Source organism: Tachyglossus aculeatus, chromosome 15, assembly GCF_015852505.1.
Source record: "Tachyglossus aculeatus isolate mTacAcu1 chromosome 15, mTacAcu1.pri, whole genome shotgun sequence".
Classification (NCBI taxonomy): Eukaryota; Metazoa; Chordata; class Mammalia; order Monotremata; family Tachyglossidae; genus Tachyglossus; species Tachyglossus aculeatus.
The window spans coordinates 21,804,734-21,831,057 of record NC_052080.1 but is presented as its reverse complement, the minus strand read 5'-3'; the positions used below and the strand labels follow the sequence as shown (position 1 = coordinate 21,831,057).

The 26,324-nt window shown below is 50.2% G+C and overlaps 1 protein-coding gene across 3 annotated transcripts; it reads left to right on the top strand.

Annotated features, from left to right (window-relative positions):
- The first annotated feature begins 1,185 nt into the window (after nucleotides 1-1,185).
- ARSG (arylsulfatase G) lies at nucleotides 1,186-26,324 on the top strand. 3 transcript variants are annotated; one of them, XM_038757222.1, is made up of 11 exons: nucleotides 1,186-1,619; nucleotides 7,345-7,532; nucleotides 9,741-9,788; nucleotides 10,860-10,971; nucleotides 12,098-12,235; nucleotides 13,977-14,167; nucleotides 15,631-15,711; nucleotides 21,091-21,199; nucleotides 21,456-21,576; nucleotides 24,092-24,182; nucleotides 25,923-26,324. In XM_038757222.1, the coding sequence occupies exons 1-11, from the start codon at nucleotides 1,408-1,410 to the stop codon at nucleotides 26,201-26,203; spliced, it is 1,572 nt and encodes a 523-aa protein (XP_038613150.1). In that variant the 5' UTR covers nucleotides 1,186-1,407; the 3' UTR covers nucleotides 26,204-26,324. The 3 variants fall into 3 exon arrangements, 2 of the variants coding, with proteins under 2 accessions (XP_038613150.1, XP_038613151.1); XM_038757223.1 differs by lacking the exon at nucleotides 1,186-1,619 and adding an exon at nucleotides 4,584-5,685; XR_005454172.1 differs by lacking the exon at nucleotides 25,923-26,324 and having other exon boundaries at nucleotides 21,456-22,563; nucleotides 24,092-24,167.

The window sequence follows — 26,324 nt, the reverse complement described above, 5'->3', positions numbered from 1 at the left end:
ATAACTGTTTACTTGGATTTTCTTGTGCTTTGATCTGGTGTGTATATTTGCCGGTCCTGAGTTTACTGGGGTCACTGGATTTTTTTTTTTTCCCACAGAGGGGGGAGGGAGGAAGAGGGCATTTCTGTTGATTTCTGGGTTAACTGGCTGTGTAGCTTTAGTTGTGTATTTCTCCCTCAAGGTCACGGGTCTCCAGCTGGCAGCAACATCTGTGACAACACTAGCGCTGGTGGGGAGAAATGCCGATCTCTGTATTGGGCGGCGAATCCACCCGTGTCTCGTTGCCCTCGGAGTTAGAAGTCCATCGGTGGTATTTTCTGAGCGTGGAGCAATGTACCGAGCGCTCGGCAGCGTTTCGCAGAAGCAAGCGATGGCTGTCTCCGAGGAGCTTACCATCTGGCCTGACGTTTTCAGAATGGAGAGAGAGAGAGAGAGAGAGAGAGAGGTACAGGTAGAGAGTTTAGTATGAGGAGGACTAAGACTTGAATGAGTTGACTGTATGTCGTCCACTCGGTCTATCGGCAAAGCTTCTCTGCCCATCAGTCTCCCATTTTAAATTACTTCCTGACTTGCACACTCTCCATTCTTCTCATAAGGTCCACTGAAACTTGTCTTAAGAGTCCAGATGGGTTTCCATGGAATGTGAGTACTTTGTATGTTTGAACGGGTTTGAATTTTCATTTTCTTCTGATCCCCTCGTTGGCTTTGTTAAAGAACAGAGCACCCGTTGGAAGTCTCACTTAAGCACACTTCCTTTTCCCTCCAGGAACCCGGCATCCTTTTCGTAGCAATAATGTTGTCTTTGATAGTTATCCTCATTATTACAGATACTGCAATAACAGTAAACTAACCGTAACACTCAGCCCAACCTCACTCTCTGAGACTTCCATTGGGGTTTGAGGTGATCGATTTGTGGGATTTCCCTCGATCTGGTCAGTTGGGGAATGGTGATCTTGTCAGGTGGAGAAACTGCATTGCATAAGAAATATTTGAAGAGAGGAAAAATGTTCTTTTGGCCTCAAAATGATTCTTTGTCTAGGTACTGAATAAAACACAGCTGTGCCGGCAGTCTGAACCCCATTTCCTCCTCTTTCTATTTCAGCCCGGGCTATGGAATAGTGAAAGCCTCCGTCATCTGGAATCTGAAGACGCATCCGGTATCTGTCACCTCCACTGGGACACCCGTCTCTGCTCCAGATAGGGACCTTGACATCCCGGCCGGCATCACCAGGGTAGCTCGTGTCGAGTTCTTCACCCACGGACAGCTCTTTGGTATACGGTACTTTCGGCAGTCGCGAGGAAGCACAAGGCAGTGGGAGTAGAGTCCGTGCTAAGAGAGAAGGAACTGGGGCGGAAGACTGGGCCAACCATTATCCCGCTCCGGGCCGAACGAGTTGTCCTCAGGCGATGCGGGGGTTTAGTCTGCTCGAGACCCTCCTCTTGGCCACGGGCCCATGGTTTCGTCTCCCGGACTTCGGAGTAGGCGGGAAGACGGATGTTCAGAGACCAAATTTTGTCGTCATTCTGGTTGACGATATGGGCTGGGGAGACCTGGGGGCCAATGTGGGCGAGAGCAAGGACACCGTCCACCTGGATCAAATGGCTGCTGAGGGGATGAGGTAGGTATGTGAGAGCGTGGACTCCTCTTTGACGTTAAATCCCTCATAGCCAGATCACAGCAATCAAAGGTGATGGTCAGGTGTTGGTCTTTTTCTTCCTTTTTTTTTTTTTTCTCTTTTTCAGCCTGTTCAACTGCTCCCCCAACTTTCTGGGAACAGTTGGGCCTCATTCTTACAAAACCCCATTGGTGGGCATTCTCACTGCGTTCAAGCTAAAGGTATAGTGAAGACCATTTTTTATTAACTATAATAATACATCAAACACTGTTTTAAGTGCTGAGGGAGATGTACGTTAATCGGGTCAGACCCAGTCCCTGGTCCCTTGAGGGGCTTATGATCCGAGTAGGAGTGAGACAGGCACTGATTTAAATTTTACAGTTGAAACCGGAGGCACAGAGAAGTGACTGGAATACAGCCTCAGCATTGGAATTAGAATCCAGGTCCTCTGAATTCCAGTTCCATGCTCTTTCCCGTAGGTCACACTGCCTAGCAGAATCGGGGTGGGGGAGTTGCGTGTGACACAAACATATTGAGGTGGGTCCTTTTTGCCTGTTGAATATCAGATGCCCCGTTAGAAAAATCCATCTTGAAGTTCCTGAGTATTTTCAAAGTTGAAGGGGTTTGCTGGTGTCCCTGGTCCTACAGTTAAGCAGGTAGATTCATTCATTCATTCAATTGTATTTATTGAGTGCTTACTGTGTGCAGAGCACTGTACTAAGCACTTGGGAAGTACAAGTTGGCAACATATAGAGATGGTCCCTACCCAACAGCGGGCTCACAGTCTAGAAGATCAGAATGAGAGCATTTGAATGATTTTATGGCTGTTGGGAGGTGTTTATTTTTGGGCAGGGTGTTTAGGCTTTTTCCATCTGGAAGTGGTCATAAAAACAGACTAGTTGATAATACCAGGAACTGTGGGAGAGAAGCTCTGCACAGCTACTCTGCATTCTTCTCCAGCCCACTCATCTGTCCTTTGCTTTTGATCTTAGTGTCCCTCGCTTTTAATCTTAAAGTCCGCCACTCTACCTGTTTTCCAAGTCTTCCCCTCTCCTCCAGGAAGCCTTCCTTGATTCCCAGCTCATCATACCATCTCAACCTAACCTGTCTCACTTATGTATTTGCATCCATCTCTCAGTCCTTAACATACCTACTTGTTCACTTATTATAGCATCTAATTCCAGGAAAAATGTATTCTTTCAATCGGCCATCAGGTTTGAGTGCTTACAGTGTGCAGAGCACTGTACTAAGCGCTTGGGAAAGTTCAATCCAACAAATTTCCTGTCCACCACCCTGTCTCAGCCTTCTATTTGTAAAAAAAAATCAAAAATTAAATAAAAATAAAAAATGAACATCTGCTTCTCTTATCCCCACCCCCCAAGTTAGATGGAAAGCTCCTTGAGGGCAGGAAAAATGGCTTTTAAGCCTGCTGTCGGCTCGTAAGTGCTTCTGATGCTTTGTCCACATTAGGGGTTCAGTACACAATCTTGATCTTCACTCTGTCATTAAGGAAACCCAAGTCCGCAGGGGATTTCTCCAGCTCTGACCACCAAAATCTTATTAGTAAGCAGTGCTCTCAAGCAAATTCGACCCCAGCCAGGGTGTTTGATTCTTTACAAGAGCCTAAGAATGAAAGTTTGCTTGCTCTGAATATTAAAGTAAAAGCCAAATGCGGTTTGAATGTGTTGACTCATCTTTACCTGCCAGGATGGGGTCTCTCGCTCATCCCGCCATGGTTGATGATATTAACGGCTTGGTGGATCGTGGGAGACCCTTTTATCCCCTTGGCTTGTGATGTCAGTGATTGTTATGGCACAAACAGAACTCTGGGCTCCTGGAGGAGGTGAATATTTCTACATTTGGCTCCCTACCCTTCCCTGCTTCCAGCCAACTAATGGTGGTATTTAATGGTGGCCTAGAGGAAAGAGCGTGAGCCTAAGAGTTGAAGTACTGGATCTCTATTTTAGGTTCCCCCACCTGCCTGTTCTGTGATGTTTGGGTCCGTTACGTAAAATCTCTGTTCCCACAGTGGTAAAATGGGTATTCGATATGTTCTCCCTCGTACTTCGACTGCGAGTCCCATGTGGGACGTGAAAATTTTGTATCTACCCTATGCCTTATAATGATTGGCATAGCGTAAGTATCTAAGAAGCAGCGTGGTGTAGTGGATAGAGCATGGCATGGAAGGCAGAAGGTCAGAGGTTCTAATCCTGGCTCTGCCACTTGTCTGCTGTGTGACCTCAGGCAAGTTTCTTGATTTCTCTGGGCCTCTGTCGCCTCATCTGTCAAATAGGGGGTTGTGAGCCCCACATGGGACAGGGACCATGTCTAACCCGATTTGCTTGTACCCACCCCAGTGCTTAGAACAGTGCCTGGCATATAGTAAGTGCTTAAATAATATCATTTTTATCCTCATTATTATTATTATTGTTATTTAAGTGCCAAGCCCTAGGGGAGAGGTGATGAAAAAACAGCTATTGTAAGAATATGCTTCTGACCCATTGGGTCTGGTGTGCTTGGTTAAAACAGACTAACCAAGTGTCACATGGTCTGCTCACAGGAAGCTTATACTCTCATGGGGAGCAGGGGCGAGGAAAAGATATTATACAGAGACAGTACTATCTAGTAGAAAGTCGGGGGTGAGAACTGGGAGACCTGGGCTGTAGTCTCCACTCTTGTGCTCTGCAACTTTGGGCAAGTCACTTAACTCCTCGGTGTCTTGATCTGTAAAATGGAGATGAATATTGGTGGTTCTTCCTTCTCTGTGTGTGGCCCATGCAGGATGGGGGTTAGCGGGGTGGTGGGTTCATTGTGCTTTATAAACACTATCTCTTTCTCCCCCCCCCCCCACCCCACCCCGTGGTGCCCGCTCCCCAGTATGAAGCTGGGAGCTCTGCTCTGAGGCACTCAGTAAATACCCCAAACAGGCGGGGATCCATTCTTTGAAGGTTGGGAGACTGGGGCCTAATGCAGAGCTGGTTCCCGATGGCTTGTCTCCTTATCGCTATCTTAATCTTGGAATCTAGTGAGTAATGTTTGATGCAATGTAGCTTTTCTAGGTGGGGCACAGCTGCGGAGATGACCTCGGGATAGCTGCCTTGTCCCTCTGGGATACACCGAGGGCAAGATCCCACGATGGACACTTTCTGCACTCCAGGAGGCCCAGATCCTGTGTGACTGGGAGTGCCGGGAAGGTGGCCATGGCCAAAAAGCCTGTGGGTGACCTTGGTGAGGGCTCCCCGTGGCTCCCAGGGGTGGGTTTGGCAGGTACGCTGGAGGCTCCAGGGAACTACCAGAACAATGCATCAATGCATCAATCAGAGGCTGCATAATGGATCTGCAGATAAGTGCTGTTTGACTGCAAATATCTTTATATATGTTAGTGTCAGGGTCTTGCTAATTGAGCCGGTCTAGGGTTTCTTTCATCTGGGCTTGAGGGGAACCAATCTAGTTGACCTTATTGCCCTTGACTTGCTTCCTGCTGGTTGTCTGGCCTGTCCAGCCAAGGGGACTCGGTCTTTCTGGAGATGGGTGGCCTTCTTAAGCGCGCCTCCTCGGCTTCTTTAACTGAAAGCGATGGACTTCTGGGTAGGATTTATAACATACGGTGCAACTTATGGGCTGGACGCTGAGGTAGGTACGAGGTGATCCGTTGGGACCCTGTCACATGTGGGGTTCGGGGTTGGAGAGGGAGAATTGGTATTAATGTCTTACTTTGCAGATTAGGAAGCCCAGAGAAAGGTTCAGCAGCCCCAGAATTAGAACCTAGGTCCCATTGTTGATCTGACACCTACCGCACTACTCTTTGGCACTTAGCTCAAATAGGTAGCTGGGTTCTGTTACTGTAGCAATGTATCGCACAGGAGGTCTCCATTTTTGACTGCCAAAACTACTTGTAGCCGTCAGAGACTTAGCCATCATTTTGGGATGTCGTGTTTGATTCAGCGGCATGGAATCGACCTCCTCTTGTCTTCTCTCCTCCCTCAGACCCTGCTCAGTGGCTCCTTCACAGGTTTTTTCCACCCAACTGTCCAAAGAGTGGAAGTTAACAATATAGCCGCATGTTTCAGTATGTTCTTTCGTTCCCACCCAAACCCTGTCCTCCCCCTGACATGTAGATGGCATCACCATTATTCGTGCCTCACCAGCCCATAACCTTGACGTTATTCTCGACTTTTCTGTCTTATTCAACCCACATATTCAATTCATCCCTAAATTCTGTCAGTCACATGTTCACAGCAATGTTAAAATCTGACCTTTCCGCTCCATCCAAACAGCTACTGTGTTAATACCATCACTCATCGTATCCCACCTGGATTACTACATCAATCTCTTTGCCGACCTCCCGGTCTTCTCTCACTTCCCACTCCTGTCCATACTTCACTCTGCTGCCCAGATCATTTTTCTACCAAAAAGGTTTAGTGTGTGTTTCCTCACTACTTGGGATTCGAGTGGTTGCCCATCTGCTTCTGAATCAAGCGGGAACTCCTCACCATTGGCTTTAACGTACCCCATCACCTTGCCCCTTCATACCTCAGCTCTCTAGTCTCCTACTACAACCCAGCCTGCATACTTAACTCGTCTAATGCTAACCTTCTCATCTATCTCGCCGCCAACCCCGTGCCCGCATGGTGCCTCTGGTCTGGAACGCCTTCCTTTCTCAAATCTGACAATTACTCCTCTCCTCCCCCCCTACCCCCGCAAGCTTTATTGAAGGTATATATTCTCCGAGACCTTCCCTAAGCCCCACTTACCTCTTCTCCCACTCCCTTTTGCATCGCTCTGACTTAATCTCATTGTTCTTCCCTCCTCCCGCCCCACAGTAATTAGGTAAATTTTTGTAATTCATTTATATTAACGTCTGTCTTCTCTCTCCCCCCCAACCCCCACACTCTCTAGACCGTAAGCTTGTAGGCAGGGCATGTCTGTTTATTGTTGTATTGTACTCTCAAGCACTTAGTACAGAACTCTGCACATAGTAAGCACTCCAATGCGACTGAATTGAAACCACGTATTCTCTCATCTCAGCTATAGTAGTTGCGTTTATTAAGAAGCTGGATAACAGGCTCCCAAAATTAATTCATGTATGGAAAAGCCAAGACTGGCCAGAGGAGTGAGGGTGAGCATCTGATTGTTTCAGAGTGCTTGTTATGTGCAGAGTGCTATACTGAACGTTTGAAAGCGTCTCATGCAATAGATATGATACTGACCCTCCAGGAGCTTAAACATTTCAGGATCCATGTCCCTGGCTAGATTAAGTACAATAAGTCCTTGATTTTGTACGGTCAGTGTTTGTGGAGCACTGTACAGAGCACTTGGGAAAGAAGGACACAGTAGGGTCGTTAGACATGTTGTCTGCCCCAGGAGGAGGGTTGAATCCCTGACTGCTTTAGGTGAAGTGGAGGTGTTGGGTGCTACGGTGGCAGCAAGTTGGTGGTGGTGTGAAGAGGGAAATAAGTTGGCACCATGGTGAATTTGGGTGGGTGTCCTGGAGGACATGTCCAGCTTCCTTCAGACACAAGGAACACTCAACTAATGGTGTTTCTGTATCTCCGTGTGTGTCCCTCCCTGATCCAATTCGTCACTGGGTGGAGGGAGGATTGTGCATGAGGGGAATGGTGAACAAGGGCCTCGGAGGGGTTTGTGTCCCCCCCCCCCCCCCATCCCTTTCCTCGGCTGAGACAAACCAGTACGTTTACCTCTTTTTTTTCCTCTTTCCCTTCCCCAGGTTCGTGGATTTCCACGCGGCGGCCTCCACCTGCTCTCCCTCCCGTGCCTCGTTGCTCACGGGCCGGCTGGGCATCCGCAATGGCGTTACACACAACTTCGCCGTCACGTCGGTGGGCGGCCTCCCCCTGAACGAGACCACCTTGGCCGAAGTCCTGCGGGAGGCCGGCTATGCTACAGGGGTGATAGGTAAGAGCTACCTCCGTGGCTGCCGGCCCCAATTCCTCTTTTTGATCAGGGTGACGATCCCTCCCAGTTACAGTGGGGTCGGCTTTGTCACCTAACATTTCCTCGGGGTTCCTTCGGGCCTCCTGGAGCCCCGTCTCCCCGTAGGTCAATCCAGCCACCGGGTGTATTGAGGGCAGACTGGGCACAGAGCACTGTACTGAGTGTCTGGGGGAAATTTCGATCCCTCACAGGAGAGGCGGCAGTGGCTGCCATCTGCCAGTCGGACAGTTGGGCTTTAAGGGCTTTCGGCCTCTGGTGGGCAGATATTTCGGGCCGGGTTGGAGATGCCCACCGCCACAGAGTTTCCTGGGAAACTCTCGGGGGTTTTACGATGGTGTGGATGGGTCTCCTTGCCCGGTGAGCCACCTGGTGTTATTCCCTAAAATGCCCTGGTTCCTCCCCACAGGAGGGTGGAGGTCCGACTGACGGTCGCTGCTCTCTTGGAGGAGGTGGTTGGGTGGTGGCTCTTCTTTTTTTGTGGGGGGGTTGATGTTTAAGTGCTTAGTGACAGCCATTTTACTAAGAGCTGGAGTAGATACAAGCTCATCAGTTTGGGCAATGTCCCTGTGGATCTCAGTCTTAATCCCCATTTTACACAAGAGGTTACTGAGGTACAGAGGCCTGAAGCGACTTGCTCCAGGTCAGGCAGCGGACAAGTGGCGAAGCTGGGATTAGACCCCATCCCAGGCTCAAGCTCTATCCAGTATGCCATGGGAAGCGTGGGTTCCCGATAGTGGGCTCCATAGACAGATTACCTTGGGAATTCTACAGTCAATTCCCTGCCGGCCTCCATGATCCCGGCTTGCTGGGATGCTGTGTGATGCTTGCCCATCTGCTTCAGTCAGAATCGAGTCCTCCTTTTTCTTTCAGAGGCACAGATCTAGGGGGAAAGAGACTAATTTGTCAAGATGTTTATTCATCATCATCATCATCATCAATCGTATTTATTGAGCACTTACTATGTGCAGAGCACTCTAAAGCGCTTGGGAAGTACAAATTGGCAACATATAGAGACAGTCCCTACCCAGCAGTGGGCTCACAGTCTAACGATGATGATATCTATCTATATATATTTAATATTGACATGAATAAAGGTGTCATATCTTCCTTCATCGGCGGAATTATGATGTGATGTTTTTCCCAAGGAAAATAGCACCCACATGACAACTTTAGAGCTTCTGGGGCTTAAGGGCTATGAAGTCAGACATGCAGGATATGAATTTCTCTCCTGCCAATCCAAAGCATCGATTCAGGGCCTACTTTATGTGCATATCTGTAACGTTATTTGGATTGATGTCAGTGTGTCCGAGAATGTAAGCTTGTTGTGGTAAAGGAATGTCATTATTGTTGCATTGCATTTTCCCAAGTGCTGAGGACAGTGTTGTGCACACAGTAAGCACTCCATAAAAATGATTGTGTGAGTGCAGAGCACTGTCCTAAGCGCTTGGGAGAGAACAGTAGGATTGGTCAGCGGGATAGCCAGCCTGCTGCATAAACTAGTCACTTCTTTGCTCTGGGCCTCAGTTTCCTCACCAGTCAGATGGGGTGGGCTGGGAAGACAGGGAGTGTGGGTGATGTGATTATTCATTTGTTGTTGTATTTACTGAACGCTTACTGTGTGAAGAGCACTGTACTAAGCTCTTGGAAGTACAATTCAGCAACAGATAAAGGCAGTCTCTACCCAACAACAGACTCGCAGTCTAGAATGTATCCTGTACCTACTCCAGAATTTAACACAGTGCTTAGCGAATTGTAAGTACAGCTTAATCAATACCATTATTGCTATTACAGGGCCCAGAGTGGGCAGTGGTCCAGAGGTTGGGGCAGTGAGGTGTTGAGTAACTTGTGGGAAGGAGGATGGAGGGGGACCCCCATCATCAGTATCTGGGAATATCATCTCTTCAGTGTGGAGGCCAGTGGGAAACACCTGCACGGTAGTTCCTTTGGCGCCTGGTGGCTGAGCTTTCCTGCTTGTTTGGCCTTTTATCTTGATCTGACTCATGATTTTATTCTCCCCCCCGGGGGTTCTGGTTTGTGTTTCAAGCAGGGAGAATGCCAGGAGGGTTCCTGCGTACACTGCGTCACTGTTCCCTCTCCACCCCCTTTCTGAGGGAGGACTGTGATTCTGGGGAGCGTACACCTCTGATTCTTTCCGTCTCTCACCCTCAGGTAAATGGCATTTGGGACACGCCGGCCCCTACCACCCCAACTTCCGTGGTAAGAGACAGTTTCGGCACTGGCTGGTTGTCTTTAACGGGGCAGTCTTTCTGATTTGCAAAACTAGTCGGGGGACAACCCTGTCTTGGCCCAGTTGTAAGCGGATGGGCCGGCTTGGGCGGTCGCCCCCAAGGCGGGAACCCTGGACGGGTGCATGTGGGGGTCTCTGGGAGCCTGCCTCGGTGGGCCTCCAGGAAGTGAGGAGAGTGAGCCTGGTCAGATGGACACGAATCCGATTCCTTTTTAATAACACTCCTTGACGTGGCTGGCTGGTACTTCATCTGGTACTCTGGGATGTCACTGCCCTCCTCAAAAATCTCCAGCAGTTGCCTGTTAACTTTCACATCAAGCAAAAACTCCTCACTCTTGGCTTCAAAGCTCTCCATCACCTCTTCCCCTCCTACCTCACCTCCCGTCTCTCTACAGCCCAGCTCACACACTCGGCTCCTTTGCCACTAACCTCCTCTCTGGGCCTCGTTCTCGCCTGGCCCACCATCGAGCCCTGGCCCATATCCTACCTCTGGCTTGAAATGTCCTCCCTCCACATATCCACCAAACTAGCTCTTTTCCTCCCTTCAGAGCCCTACAGAGAGCTCACCTCCTCCAGGAGGGCTTCCCAACTGAGCCCCCCCGCCCTTTTCCTCTCCTCCTCCCCTCCCCATCCCCCCCCACTCCCTCTGTTCTTCCCCCTTCCCCTCCCCACAGCACTTAGGTATATTTGTACATTTATTACTCTATTTTATTATGATGTATGTATGTAGCTATAATTCTGAACAGAATTTATTCTGTTGGTCTGGACACCTGTCTACTTGTTTCGTATTCCGTTTATTTTTTTGTTTGTTTTTTTGTCTGTCTTCCCCTTCTAGACTGTGAGCCCGTTGTTGGGTAGGGACTGTCTCTATATGTCACCCATTTGTACTTCCCAAGTGCTTAGTACAGTGCTCTGCACACAGTAAGTGCTCAATAAATACGCTTGAATGAATGAATCGGGAAGGGAACTTGGGAGGACAGAGTGGATTCACAGGAAGCCGGGCCGGGATCGGGGACATGACACGGCCCATCTCTCCGCAGGCTTCGACTATTACTTTGGAATCCCATACAGTCATGACATGGGGTGCACTGACACCCCGGGGTACAACTGGCCCCCCTGCCCGCCCTGCCCACGGGAGCCTGGATCCCCCAGGTAACTTTTTCACAGGGCAACGGAGGTCAGAATTGAGCATTCAGAATGGGCCGAGCGCTGTGCCGAGCTCTGGGATCGCTGTGAGATGATCCGGTCACTGTCCTCGTCCCAGATGGGGAGGGCGGGGAGTTTATCCCCGTTTTACAGGTGAGTAATTTGAGCCACAGAGAGAATAAGTGACTCACCCAAAGTCCCACGACAGGCTAGTGGCACAGTTGGGACTAGAACCGCAGTCCTCTAACTCGAGGCCTGGATGCTGATTCCACTAGGCCACGTGGGCTCTCAGTATTGGCGACCAGCGATGCTTGGTTTATGGAACTCTTTTGCTTTTCACACTTGCTTCCCACTTTGTCTCCCCTAAATCTCTCCAGTAGAAGCGCGGGGGTAAGTGAGACCCAGAGAGTCCAAGTCAGTCCCCCCACGCCCACTGAAAGCCCAGTGGCCATCTCTCCTGCTCCTTAGCCCCGTGGTCCTATTGCTCAGATAACTGTTCTTTCTAAAGACCTTGGGGTCTGGGCCTGACCCCAAGACTCTTTCCTGAGGATGGGGTCAAGTGAAGGGCATCTCCATCACTTTGCCCCCTTCTGCCTTACTTCGCATCTCTCCTTCTACAGCCCATCCCGCACACTTGGCTCCTCTAGTGCCGCTCACCTCCTCACTGGGCTTGTCTTTGCCCGTCTCACCGCCGACCCCTACCCGTGTCCTGCCTTTGGCTTGGAATGCCCTCCCTCCTCAAAGGTGACAAATTATTTCCCTGCCTTCAAAGCCTTAGTGAAGGCACACCTACTGTCAGGTCTTAACAGATTAAGCCCCAGTTTTCCTCATCTCCCACTCCCTTCTGCGTCACTCCGAATTGCTCCCTTTGCTCTTCCCTCGGTCTCCCAGCCCCACAGCACTTTGGTATCTTAAATTTTATTTGTATTAATGCCCGTCCCTCTTCTCTAGACTCTAAGTGTGGTTGTGGGCAGGGAATGTCACTGTTGTACTTTCCCAAGCTCTTACTACAGTGCTTTGCACACAGCGTGCAGTAAAAGTGATATGAATGAATGAATCATCCCGAGGCTGTGCCGAGGGTGTCTGCACCCTGTTTGGCACTTCATAAATACAAGTGTTCTTTCCCCTTCAGCCACAGAGTCAAAGACTGTTACACCGATATAGCCGTGCCCCTCTTCGAGAACCTCCGCATCGTGGAGCAACCCGTGAACCTGACCCGCCTGGCCGACCGGTATGTCCAGAAAGCTGCAGGATTCATCCGCTGGGCAAGGTAAAAGAACCCCAAAGAGTTATCATGGGTATCAGTCCGTCCTTTTGTCATGTTCTGGTTTCTTTTTGTGTGTGTGTGTGTGTGTGTGTGTGTGTGTGTATGTGTGCATAAAGTTCTTACTAATTGCTGGACTAGATACAAGATAATCAAATGGGACACACTCCATGTTTCAAATGGGGCTTAGTCTTAATTACTATTTCAAGTAGTGAGTCAAGAGCCCACTACAATACTCTAGTGGTTCATAGAGTGTTCTGCATACAGTAAGTGCTCATAGGATTGAAAATTTTACAGGTGAGGTAAGTGAGGCCCAGAAAAACTGCATTTGTCCGAGGATGCGCAGCATAAAATGAGTGGAGTCGCGATTCCCAGACTGAGCCCCTTCCTTCCTCTCCCCCTCACCCCCCTCTCCATCCCCCCATCTTACCTCCTTCCCTTCCCCACAGCACCTGTATATATGTATATATGTTTGTACATATTTTTTACTCTATTTATTTTATTTGTACATATCTATTCTATTTATTTTATTTTGTTAGTATGTTTGGTTTTGTTCTCTGTCTCCCCCTTTTAGACTGTGAGCCCACTGTTGGGTAGGGACTGTCTGTATATGTTGCCAATTTGTACTTCCCAAGCACTTAGTACAGTGCTCTGCACATAGTAAGCACTCAATAAATGCGATTGATGATGATGATGATGATGATTTACCACCCAGGTCCTTGGAATCCCAGGCCTGGGCTCCTTCCACTAGATTGCACTGCTTCTCTGATCCAGCTGATTTATTCATACATTCTATCATATATATTGAGCACTTGCCGTGGGCAGAGCACTGTACTAAGCGCTTGGGAAGTACAAGTTGGCAACATATAGAGATGGTCCCTACCCAACAACGGGCTCACAGTCTAGAAGGGGAGACAGACAACAAAACAAAACATGTAGACAGGTGGCAAAATCGTCAGAACACATAGAATTAAAGCTATGTGCGTATCATTAACAATAAATAGAATAGTAAATATGTACAAGTCTCCCTTGGTTCTGTTCCCTTGTTGTTTGTGTCAGCAGGCCATCTCCCTGATTATCCTGCAGGCCCCTGGGAAATCTCATTCTGTCACACGTTTCCAAGACCTCATCACAGTGTAGTGTACTCATTAGTTGTCGTGTTCGTGCGATATACTCTACTGCAACAATTCTTCATTTTCGATAATGAGCGTGATATTTAAGCACCTAGTTGATGTGTAAAATCGAGGATCGTTTGGTCAGTCTTTTCTTCCTCCTTCCTCTCTTCCATTAAAAGTGGGAGCACCCTGTGGTCACTGAATGTGATGCTACTCAGGTGTGGATTTGCCAAGCATCTTGATGATGCTTCCAAGTGGATGCTCAGGAAAAGCCACTAACAGGTCTGGCTTGGGCAGGTGGGGTCAGAAAGGCCACCTAAGTAGTCTCCTACATTTGGCCCAAGTGGTGGGGTAGATGGGCCCACACTTCCTTTCCAGAGGGAAGAAGAGAAGGAAATGGGCTCAGTGGCACCAACTTTTGTGTGTGGTGTTGTGGGCTTTATTTAAAAAAATTTTTTGTGCTACATTTTGGCACTTAATATGTACCGGTCCCTGTAATAAGTTGGGGGCAGATAGAAGACAGTCGGGATGATCGAAGGCTCCAGGGGGCTATAGAGGGGTTGGAGCTTGGGATGAGTGGGCGTTGGACTGTGGCTCTGGGGTCTCACTACTGTGTCTGTTTTCCGAGTCAGGGAGCAAGGCGTCCCGTTCCTGCTCTACCTGGCCCCGGCCGCCATGCACGTCCCGCTGCCCACGGCCCAGGGGGAGGCGGCCGGGCCGGATCCCTACCGTGCCGGACTGCGGGCACTGGACCGGATGCTCGGCCGCATCAAGGACCAAGTGGATGCGGCGGGGCGGGGGACCACCTTGCTCTGGTTCTCAGGTAAAGCTGTCGGTGGCACGGTCACGGCACCGTTCGTACCTCTAGTTCTCTATGCGCTGGGGGGTGAGTGAGGTGATCGGGCACGTCGGTGGCCCCACGTGGGGCTCACTGCCCAAGATGAGAGCAGCTGGGGTCAGGGCCATCCTGCAGACTGGGAGAGTCAGGGCCGGAGAAGTGGATGTGGTAGAGAAGTAGCAGAACTGCAATTGAAAGTCAGGTCTCCTGAAAGCACAATGGCATCAACTAGTTGAACGCTTTTGGGAGTGGGAATGGGGAGTTTTCTCTCAAACTGGAGTTATGGGCATGAGGGAGTGGGATGATCTGATGCTTTTTCAAGCTGGCAGATTTTCCCTCTCCAACTCCTCCCTGACCCGTGGGACTAGTGGTGACCAAGTGAGTGGTACTTCTGGGGAGAATAGTGATAATCTGGAGTGCTTACCATGTGTGCTAAGCTCTGGAGCAGGACATGTTTCCCCACACCTCAAACTCCAGTGGTTATCCGTTTACTTTCCCATCAAACAAAAACTCCTCACCACTGGCTTTCAAGCACTCCAGCACCTTGCTCTCTCCCACTTCACCATACTACTCTCCTTCTATAACCCAGCCCGAACACTTTGCTCCTCTAATGCTAACCGTCTCACTGTGCCTCGGTCTCATCCGTCTCGCCGCTGACCCCTCAGCCCCATCCCGCTTCTGGCATGGGACACCGTCCCTCATCCTATCTGACAAACAACTACTCTCCCCCGTTTTACAGCCTTGTTGAAGGCATGTTATCCATAAGGCCTTCCCTGACTGAGCTTCCCTCCCGTTCCCTTACCCTCTTCTGCGTTGGCCTGACTTTTCTTCCCTCGGTTCTTACCCTCTCCCAGCCCCACAGCAGTTATGTATGTATCATTAACTTATTTATGGTAAGTTCCATCTCCCTCACCCCTCTTGTTTGTCAGTTCACCGTGGGCAGGGAATGTCTGTTGCCAGTTGTGTTTTCCCAAGCGCTCAGTCAATATGATTGGAGTACAACATAAGATGGGATGCCCGAGGCTTGCGGGTCAATTAGGGAGAATGGGTGTGATCCTCATCTCACAGAAAAGGAAGACCAGAGAAGTGAAGTGTCTCGCCCCAAGTCACACAGCAGGTGAGCGAGTGAACGGGAACTGGAATCCGGGGCTCCAGATGGCTAAGCCTGTTGTTGACCCTGGTCCTCACCGTTCTGCAGAATCAAAAGCAAGACACGGATTCATCTGTGGTATTTATTGAGCATTTATTCTGTCCACAGCACTGTTCTGAGCAATTGGAGGAGAGTCCAGTACACCAGAGGCGGTAGACACATCCCCTGTCCACAACAAGTTTACGGAGAGGGAGAAACGAGTTGTCTGGCCCCACCGAGTCGGGTCTCGTGCGGGAGAAGCATCGCAGTAGGAGGCAGGGTCCTCGCGCCCCTGACATGCTCTCTCTTTTCCTTGCAGGGGACAATGGCCCTTGGGCTCGGAAGTGCCAGTTGGCTGGGAGCGTGGGACCGTTCCTGGGGGCCTGGCAAACACGTCAAGGTAGGTGGCGGGGGTGACCTGGCGCTCGGCTCTGGCCGCTCAAAAGCCGGGTTGGCAGAGACGGGGCCGATTACGACTGACCTCCTCAGTGTATGGCTGTTAACTAAGAATCTGCTGTGGTATAAATGTGATGGTGATATCTGTGAAGGGCTTACCCTATTGTAAGCACGAGGGGAGAAACTTTTTTGTCTGTGGGATTAAGTGCTTTCTAGTAAGCACTCGGATAGATACGAGGGACACGGTCTCTGTCCGGCACGGAGCTCACGGTCTCAGTCTCTGTTTTGTAGATGAGGTAACCCAGGCACAGAGAAGTGAAGCAACTTTTCCGAGGTCACACAGACGGGCACCAGAGCTGGGATTAGGCCCCAGCTCGGTAAGCCTTCCCCCGGGCCAGATTGATTTTCCGCAGTGGCCTATGATGCGGTCACGTCAGACGCAGTCCCCGTAGCACGAGAGGCTTACAGCCTAAGGGGAAGGACGGGTATCGGATCTCTATTTTACAGATGCGGAAAGTGAGGTCCGAAGAGGGTACGCAACTGGGCCGGGGTGAAACTTGGCTCTCCCGAGGCTTGGCTCCGTGGAAGGTGGTGCCGGAGTCTTTTCTGGCTCAACTCTGGTTAAGCCAGGCCCCTGGTAGTCACAGTGAATACCGGGAGGCTGCTGTGGGTTCTTTGCCCAGACTTTTCTGGAGGAAGCGATTCATTTTTCCCACCCCACCAGTGGGGTAGAATAGGGGAGGCCCAGGCGCTCCCAACACGGGCTCTCGCCTCGCTGGGCCTTGGCTTAGTAGGGGATGCTGTCTGAGGAGATGCTTTTAATAAGGTTTTGAAGGTAGGGAGAGCGATGTTGTCAGATTTGAAGAGGGACTGCGTTGGGAACCAGAGGCGGGATGTGGACCGGAGGTTGACGGCGAGATAGATGAGATGGAGGTACGATGAGTAGGCCGGCATTCCAAGAGCCAAGTCTGCGGGCTGGGTTGGGGTAGGAAATCGGAGTGGTGATGTAGGAGGGCGGCGAGCGGATCGAATGCTTTAGAGCGGTCGGTAAGGAGTTTCCGTTTGGTGCCGAGGTGGGTGGGCAGCTGCTGGAGGTTTTCGAGGAGTGAGGAGATGGGGAGTGAATGTTTCTGTAGGAAAACAAGCTGGGCATCAGAGTGGAGTTTGGGCCTGGGTGGGGAGAGATAGGAGGCGGGGAGGTCAGCGAGGAGGCCGAGGCAGTGATTGAGGTGGGATAGGATTAGGGCTTGGATTAACGTGGTAGCAGTCTGGATGGTTAGGAAAGGGTGGATTTTAGTGAGTGGGGTTTTTGGTATGTTTTTGGGGGGCCGTGAAGGTGGAATGGACAAGATGCGGCGGTAGGCTGAGTGAGAGACGAGTCAAGGATAACGGTGAGGTTAGGAGCACGTGAGGCTTAGAGGAGGGCGGTGTGGTGTACTGCGACGAGATAGTGGGGGGAGCACAGGGATCGGAGGGGCGAGGAAAGGGGTTCCGTTTGGGACGTGTCGAGTCGGAGGTGTCGGCCGGACGTCCGAGTAGATGTGTTCCGAAGGTCGGGAGAAGATGTGAGATTGCAGGGAATGATAGAGTGATGGGGGCTCGAGATGTCCATCTGGGTACCATCAGCATAGGGAGGTTAATTGAAGCATTGGGAGTGAATGCTTTCTCCGAAGGAGTGGGTGTAGATGGAGGATAGAAGGGGACCCAGAACTGAGTCTTGAGGAAATCTCACCCTTATTTCCCATCTTAAAAGAAACCTTCTGTTGTATGCTGCCTCACATCCCTGTTACCGTTCCTCTACAGATTGCTGGAATGAGGTGTTCACAAATGCAGTCTCCATTTCCTCTCTTCCAATTCTGTCACGGACATCCTCTCATCCCAAGCCTCCTTCGCTCCACAGAAAATGCTGTCAAGTCACCGATCTCCTTCTGGCCCAACTCAACAGCCTTTTATTCCATTCTAATGGTCCTTGACCCTTCGGCCCCTCCGACCACCCCCTTCTCTCGGAAACTTTTTCCCCAGCCCGGTTTCACCGACGCTGTCCTCTGCTGGTTCTCCACCTATCTCTCCTGTTGCTCATCCTCAGCCTTTTGCGGGCTCCTCCTCTACTTCCCATCCTCTAACCGTGGAGAACTCATTTGCTCTGTAGGCTTCAGGTATCAGCTGTATGTGAATGGTTTCCAGATTGACATTTCCAGCCCCCAGCGCTCTCTCCTTCTCTGCAACCTTGGATTTCCTCCTCCCCTTGGGAGGGGTCTACTGGGATGCCCCTCCACCACCTCCAACTTGAACCGTTCAGAACAGAACCCCTCCCCTTCCTACTCAAAAGCTGTTCTTCGCATGACTTTCCCATCTCTGTGGATGGCACCACCCTCCTCCCCGTCACACACGCCCGTCACCTTGGAGTTGTCCTCGGCTCCCCTCTCTCTCAGCCTTTCGCCGAATCCTGTCAGTTTTACCTTCATGACCTAACTAAAATCTGCATTTTCTTCTCCACCCAGATGGCTGTCGCATCGGTCCTGGCGCTCACCCCGTCCCCCCTCGGCTACCGCATCGGCTCCCTCGCTGACCTCCCCGTCATCTGTTTCTCCCCACTTGGGTCCACGCCTCACTCTGCTGCCGGGGTCATTTTTGTACAAAACTGTTGGGTCCACGTTTCCCCCACTCGTTAAGAACCTTCAGCAGTTACCTTTCCACTCTGCTTGAAACCAAACTCCTTTTCCCTGGATTTAAGGCATTCTGTCGGCTCACCCCCTCGTTTCCTCCTACAACCCACCATGCTCACTTTGCTCCTCTAATGCCAACCTATTCTCCGTATCTCCAGCTCGTCTAGCTCCCGTCCGACCCCTCAAGCCCATCCCTCCCCTGGCGTGGAACCCACTCCCCCTTCATCGCTGACGCATGATTCCTCTCCCCGTTTTTTAACCCTTAGAATTCCATCTCCTCCCAGAGGTCTTCCCCTATCGAGCCCTCCCTTCTGCTTGCTGCTCCTTCTCGCTTTTGAGTTGTCTTCCCCCTTGGATCTGTACCCTTGATTCACCAAACTGTCAGCCTCAAAGCACTTAGTTATGTAACTGTAATTTATTTTAATCCCTGTGTTCCCCTCTAGCCTCTCAAGTCGTGGGTAGGGAACGGGTCTACCCACTCTCCCAAGCACTTAATGTGGTTTTTTGCACAAAGTGAGCACTCAAGTGCGATTGATTATATCGCCCAGGAAATTTACACTAGGGCTCGATACAAAGTAAGTGGTTAAAGATTAATATGTCACCTTGCTTAATGATATTATTCATCCTCCCTGGGCTTCAGTGAGGTTGAATGGGCAAATTTTCGGATCACGTGGGTCGGTGTCCTTGAAGAAGCTCGTGCTGTGAAGGTGTTAGGCAGCGATTGACGTGGTGAGAATTAATGGGTCAGTGGGTGGGTGGTTTAAAGATGCCTCCCTATCCATCTCCTTGAAAAACAGGTTTGTTACGGTCCCTCACTTACGTTCATGCTTAGTCCAGTGCTTTGCACACAGTTGGCTCTCAATAAAATAAATGGATCCATTGTCACTCAAGTGAAAAAGCACATATGTGTGGATGTTATCCACTTGTGTTTGTGAGAGATTAGTGTTAAGCACTTATATTTAAGTGATGGTTTTAAAATAGATAAGGCAGTGCTTGTCTCGTGTGGGGATTATGATACAAGGGGAGGGAGAAAAGACATTGAAAAATATCACCATTTAAAAAACAGGAGATGGAGTTGATTCACCCAAGGTCACACAACAGGTGAGTGACAGAGCTGGGGTTGGGACACACCTAGTGACTATTGTTTATCAGAAACCTAAAGGAAATGATTTTTAGGGAAGGCTTGTTACCTACTATCTGGGCTGGCCAGTGGCTAGCCTAAGGGGAGAGGGCTGCTGGACTTTATACACTTTAATAAATCCAGCATACACTGTCAGCATCTAATTTAGAATGAAGCATGTACTGAGGTGTTGATATTTTTTAGGTTTCTTTCTATATAATATATTTTTTAGAGTACTTGTTAAGTGTTTACTATGTGCTAAGCACTGTTTTAAGCACTGGTGTAGATAGAAGTTCCTCAGGTTGGTCAGAGTTGGCTGGACTTTATAAATTTTAAAAAATCCAGCATACACTGTCAGCATCTAATTTAGAATGAAGCATGTACAGATGTGTTGATATTTTTTAGGTTTCTTTCTATATAGTATCTTTTTATAGTACTTGTTAAGGGCTTACTATGTGCCAAACACTGTTTTAAGCACTGGGGTAAATAGAAGTTCCTCAGGTTGGTCAGAGTCCTTGTCCCACATGGGATCACACTGTGGATCCCATTTTAATGATGTCCTCACTGTGGCCCAGAGACATTATGTCATTTGCCCAAGGACACACAGAAGTTGGAGCCGGAATAAGAGCTCACCTCCTCCAGGAGGCCTTCCCAGACTGAGCCTCCTCCTTCCTCTCCTCCTTCCTCTCCCCCGCCTTACCACCTTCCCCTCCCCACAGCACCTGTATATATGTTTGTACATATTTATTACTCTATTTTACTTGTATGTATTTACTATTCTATTTATTTTATTTTGTTAATATGTTTTGTTGTCTGTCTCCCCCTTCTAGACTGTGAGCCTGCTGTTGTGTGTAGTGACTGTCTCTATATGTTGCCAACTTGTACTTCCCAAGCGCTTAGTACAGTGCTCTGCACACAGAAAGCACTCAATAAATAGGAATGAATGAGTGAATGAACATGGGTCCTAACTCCCAGGCTCATGGTCTCTCAAGTAAGCCATGCTGCTTCTATTTGTGCATATGTGCATATATAATATGCAATTAAGAATTGTGGTATTAGTTCAGTGCTCACTAGGTGTCAAGCACTGCACTGAGCATTGGGTTGGATCCAAGCAAATGGGGTTGGACACAGATGAGGTAACTGAGGTCCATAGAAGTGAAGTGACTTGCCCAAGTTCACCCAGTAGAGGAGTGGCGGAATTGGGATTAGCACCTTCTGACCCAGGCTTATGCTCTCTCCGCTACATTTAAAAACTCACACAAATTTATGTCAGTGTGAGGCTCTGGGTTCAAGAAGGCTGGGTTCTAGGCAGAAGAAGGCAAGGATGGGACCGTAGCCGTCTAAAGCAGCCTGGATTTGTGCAAATCCGACTTGCGAAAAGGGGAGATTTGAGTTGGAATCGGCCGACCCCGGGACGGGTACGGAGGCGACGATGTGCTGAAATCGGGAGCGTTTTCCGTGTGGATCCTGGCTTGGGTCACTGAAGGTAGAGGGGTTTCGCCACGGAGTCGGCGTTGACCCGCTACAAATTCAGCGGGGCTGAGGAGGTGTCCGGTGAGATGGCTCCTCTTTCATTTCTACTCTCTCCCTCTCCTAGGCGGAAGTGCTGCCAAGCAGACCACCTGGGAAGGCGGCCACAGAGTCCCGGCGTTCGCCTATTGGCCGGGTCACATCCCAGCCAACGTGACCAGTCCGGCCTTATTAAGGTAGTGAGCTGTGCGTGCCCCACCCGCCTCTATTTTCCCTCCACTCCCACCGAGAAACTCTGGGTCGTGACGTCAGATGGGAGCTCCGAGGCCTGGTTCTCTCCCACCTGCGCTACCATCAGTTGGGAGAACCGTGGATGAGGTGCTTGGGCTACGGTTGGGGGAGGTGGGTCAATGCGGGGGTGGTTTTGGGAGGGGTGGGTGCCCAGGGCGAGGAGCCTGGTACGATTTGACTGGACCAGTTGTTCCCCGACAGCTCTCTGGACATCTTCCCCACGCTGGTTTCACTGGCCGGAGCCCGCCTGCCCTCCTGGCGACGCTACGATGGCCTGGACGTGTCGGAGGTGTTACTGGGTCGCTCGCAGGTGGGGCACGAGGTGAGTACGGGGTCAAGTGATGGGGGCCTCGGCAGGAGGCCGCCTTCCGCCAAAGGAGATGGCCAGTGGAATCGAAGTGGGGCAGAGGGACCGTCGCCACGGGATTGGGCGTTGGGAGATGCGCGTTTCGGTACCCGTCGTACGCCCGGCCTGCTGGGTGACTGTGGGTCAGTCACATCACCTATCTAGGCCTTGGTTATGTCATCTGGAAAATGAGAAAACGTGCCTTACCTCTCATAGACTGTGAGTCCTCAGGTGGGACAGGTGCTGGCAGATGGTGTATTGGTCAGCGCCGCCTTGGCGCACCGGAAGCACTGTATAACGGTCACACGATTATCAGTACTTTGTGGTTCGTCTAGCGGTCCCGAACTGTAGTTTGGATTCGAGTGTCCCGCCTGTTTTCTCGGAGACCGCGAAGAGGGCAGGGGTCCGAAGGCGACGCGACTAGTCCCGTGTCCTGGCAGCTGTGCTCGGCATAAAGTGGGCTCTTAATAAAGACCGTACATGTCGGCAAATAACAATCTGTGACTCCCAGACATGGCACAAAACTGGAACGGGGCTCCGCCGGGGATGGCCCACGAGGATCGCTAGCGTCACGTCGGAGCCGACAATGCCTCTTACCCGAGCCGTTGTTGTGATGGGACATACGGGGTGCGATCATTGGGTCGACGTATCGGGGAGCCGTCATGAGCATCTGGGGGAGGTACGGGGCCATCCCGTCGGGAGGGGAGGCAGCACGACTTCGATGGAGTACCTGCTTTGGAGTCGGAAGGTCATGGGTTCTGAATCCCTACACTGCCTCGCGTCTGCGTCGCATCGGTTAAGTTGCTGTACTTGTCGGGCCCTCAGTTTCCTCAACTGTAAAATGTAGGTGAAGACTGTGAGTCCAGCGTGGGACAGGGATCGGCTTTGGACCCGCCTTGCTTGTATCCACTCCAGTGCTTGGTTCGGCGTCGGACATATGGTCACTCTGTAACAGCTAACACGGTGATTGTCATTGCGTAATACCTAATGATCTGTACATATAGAAGCAGCGTGGCTTAGTGGATAGGGCACCTGGCTGGGAGTTAAAATGCCCTGGTATCTAATTCTGGCTCCGCTACATCATCATGTGTGCGTTCTTGGGCAGGTAACGTAATTTCTTTGTGCCTCAGTTACTCTTTCTGTTTTACTGCATCACACATCCCTTGCCCCCAGTGACCTGGCCCCCTTCTTTAATAAGAAAATTGACACTGCCAGGTGTGAGCTCTGTCAAATCACTTCTTTTTGGTCCCTTCCGCTTCTGGCCTGCTCTTCAACTCTTCTGTCTTTCCCAGCAGTTTTTCTAGAGGAGAACTTTCTCCTCTGTTTAAATGCCACTTTCTCCACCTAGGTGGTGGACCACTTTCCTTAAACCCCATTTTGAAACATTTGCTTTTCAGTGGCTTCTTCCCACTGGTTTCAAATGTGCTCATGTCACCCCTAGCCTAAAAAAAAAAAAAAATTCCTTGATCCCATGGATCCCTTCGATTACCCCCTCTCTCTCCTTCCATTCTTATTGAAAATCCTTGAGTGAGTAGTCTACACCTACTGTCTCAGATTCCTATCTTCCAGTCTGGGTTCTGTCCCCTTAACTCAACATACCGCCCTCTCAGAGGTCACCAAGCGATCTCCACCTCGCCAAATCGGGCGGCCGCTACTCCATCTTAATCCTCTTTTACCTCTTGACTGTTTTTGACACTACAGACCACCTCATTCTCTTGGAATCATTATGCAGCCTTGGTTTGAGTGACTCTATCCTCTCCTGGTTATCTTATCTGTTTGGCTGCGCCTTCTCAGTCTTTTTTGTGGGCTCACTCCCTGCCTATCGCTCCCCGAGCTGTAGGCATTCTCTCCAGTTGAGGTGAGTGGGACCCTCAAAAGTGCAGTCACCCACGTGCCATATTTTGTGAGGAGCGGGTGGTGAGGTAGAGCCTGGGTTCCCGGGTCCGCATGGTTTGGGCCGCTCCCCGAAAAAGCGGGAGTGGGGCTGACTGGGTTCCTGTGGCTCAATTTGGAGGGAGAGGAAATGTTGGGGGCAGGCGTTTGTCTCCTTGAAGGACATACACACAAAAAAGGGAAGGTGTACTGATGCACACAGATGGAGGTAGTCCTGCATCTGGCGATGGGGATATGGGGGGATGGACATGCACTAAGGGCTGGACATGGATTCACGGGCAAAGGTAGATATGGCTAATGGGAGGGACACCTTGGACCCAGCCAGATTGGACTTAGATGGGTATGGTTATACAGACATGGATACACATGGGTACATGAAAAGTGATATGGATGCTGATGTACATGAAATGGGATGTTGATACATGGATGTGGTTGCTGGAATTATTGATTGAGCAGGAGCCGTTTAATAAAAATTCTTGTGTGGGATGAGAAGACTGAAGTGGAGGTGTGGCGCAGGCCCTGTGAGGGCTTGTGCAGGTAAGTGCTGGGGGTGGCCGAGCTTTGACTGGTCATTTTGGGGGGGGTTGGCATCTTTCAGGTGCTGGTTCATCCCAACAGCGGGGTGGCTCGTCCGCCAGGAGACCTGCAGGTCGTCAGATGGAAAAGCTATAAGGCTCTGCATCATACTGGTTAGTCTGTGAAGCATTAGGGTGGGTTTTCAGTGATGTTTGACCCCCAAAGTGAGGTTTGGGGGGAAGGGGAGCAAAGTAAGATCTGGGACAGAGATGCGCATTGACCCACCCCTGCCTACCGGGGAGGTTCCCTAGCAATCAATCAATTGTATTTATTGAGCGCTTACTGTGTGCAGAGCACTGTACTAAGCGCTTGGGAGGTACAACTTGGCAACATATACAGTCCCTACCCAACAGTGGGCTCACAGTCTAGAAGGGGGAGACGGAGAACAAAAAACATATTAACAAAATAAAATAGAATAGATATGTACAAGTAAAATAGACTAATAAATACATACAAACATATATACAGGTGCTGTGGGGAGGGGAAGGAGGTAAGGGGGAGGGGAGGAGGGGGAGAGGAAGGAGGGGCTCAGTCTGGGAAGGCCTCCTGGAGGAGGTGAGCTCTCAGTAGGGCCTTGAAGGGAGGAAGAGAATAAATACAAACATATACATATATACAGGTGCTGTGGGGAGGGGAAGGAGGTAAGGCGGGGGGGGATTCGAACCCATGACCTCTGACTCCAAAGCCCGTGCTCTTTCCACTGAGCCACGCTGCTTCTCTTTTCTCTGCTTCCCTGCTTCCCTAGGGGCCCTCTTGGGCCTGGCCCAGACGTTCTTGTGCCGTTTTGCTCTCTCTTGGTGGTCCCACACCCCTGCCTACTGGGGAAGGGTCGTACACCAACAAAACTACTGTTTCATTCATTCAATCGTATTTATTGAGCGCTTACCGTGTGCAGAGCGCTGTATTAAGTGCTTGGGAAGTACAAGTCGGCAACAGATAGAGATGGTCCCTACCCAACAACAGGCTCACAGTCTAGAAGGGGGAGACAGACAACAAAACAAGTAGGTGGGTGTCAATACCATCAGAACAAGTAGAATTGTAGCTATATGCACATGGTTAATGAAATAGAGTAATAAATGTACAAATATACACAAGGGACTGGGACACCCTAGCCCATGCTCTTTCCACTGAGCCATGCTGCGGTAATAAAAAAACTGGTTAAAAGGTGAAAATGTGGTCTCTAATCTGTTCTCCTCTCTCAATATGCATGCCATTTCTGAAGTGTCACAATTGACAGGCATGTCGCTTTTGACAGGCATCACATTTCTAACACCTGAGATGCATGTGTGGAAAGTGTCATGTGTGTGAAAAGAAATGTGTGTGGAAAGTAACACACTTCTGTGTGGAAAGTGTCACGTGTGGGCGCTTAGTACAGTACCCTGCACACGGTAAGCGCTCAATAAATACAATTGAATGAATGAATATTTTGTTCTGTTGTCTGTCCCCCCCCCTTCTAGACTGTGAGCCCGGTGTTGGGTAGGGACTGTCTCTAGATGTTGCCAACTTATACTTCCCAAGCGCTTAGTACAGTGCTCTGCACTCAGTAAGGGCTCAATAAATACGATTGAATGAATGAATGTTTTGCTTTGTTGTCTGTCCCCGCCTTCTAGACTGTGAGCCCGGTGTTGGGTAGGGACCGTCTCTAGATGTTGCCGAATTGTACTTCCTAAGCGCTTAGTCCAGTGCTCTGCACACAGTAAGCGCTCAATAAATGCGATCGAATGAATGAATGGAAAGAAATGTGTGTGGAAAGTGTCACGTGTGTGGAAAGAAATGTGTGTGGAAAGTAACACGCTTTTGTGTGTGTGTATAATCTCATTCATGTGATTTTTTTTTTTCATCCATCTACACAGGAGGTGCAGAAGCGTGCGATGGGACTTTGGGCCCCGAGCGCCGTCACCGTCCCCCCCTTATTTTCAACCTGGCTCAAGACTCAAGTGAGGGGGAAGCCCTGGACCCCCAAAGTCCAGAATACCTGACGGCACTGCCCGGACTTTCTGCCGCCCTGGACACCGTGTTACAGGATGTGGCTAGCGACAACATCTCCGTGGCAGACTACTCCCACGACGCCGGTGCCGTCCCGTGTTGCGATCCATTGGGGGTGGCCTGTCGCTGCCCAGATCCCGGCCCTTAGGGGAGGGGGCCGCCCGTCACCCAACTCCCAAAATGAATTCCAACACCACCGTTGGACACATCTGATTTTATTCTTTGTTTTTAAGTCACCACGTTATTTGTTGCAAAAATCATTTTCCAGA

What these genes read in the sequence shown, in the direction of transcription:
- ARSG (XM_038757222.1), top strand. Translation starts at nt 1,408, where the DNA reads ATGCGGGGGTTTAGTCTGCTCGAGACCCTCCTCTTGGCCACGGGCCCA. An exon ending in GCTCGCAGGTGGGGCACGAG is followed by an intron (nt 21,577 to 24,091) that starts GTGAGTACGGGG and finishes GGCATCTTTCAG; the next exon opens with GTGCTGGTTCATCCCAACAG. An exon ending in TAAGGCTCTGCATCATACTG is followed by an intron (nt 24,183 to 25,922) that starts GTTAGTCTGTGA and finishes CCATCTACACAG; the next exon opens with GAGGTGCAGAAGCGTGCGAT.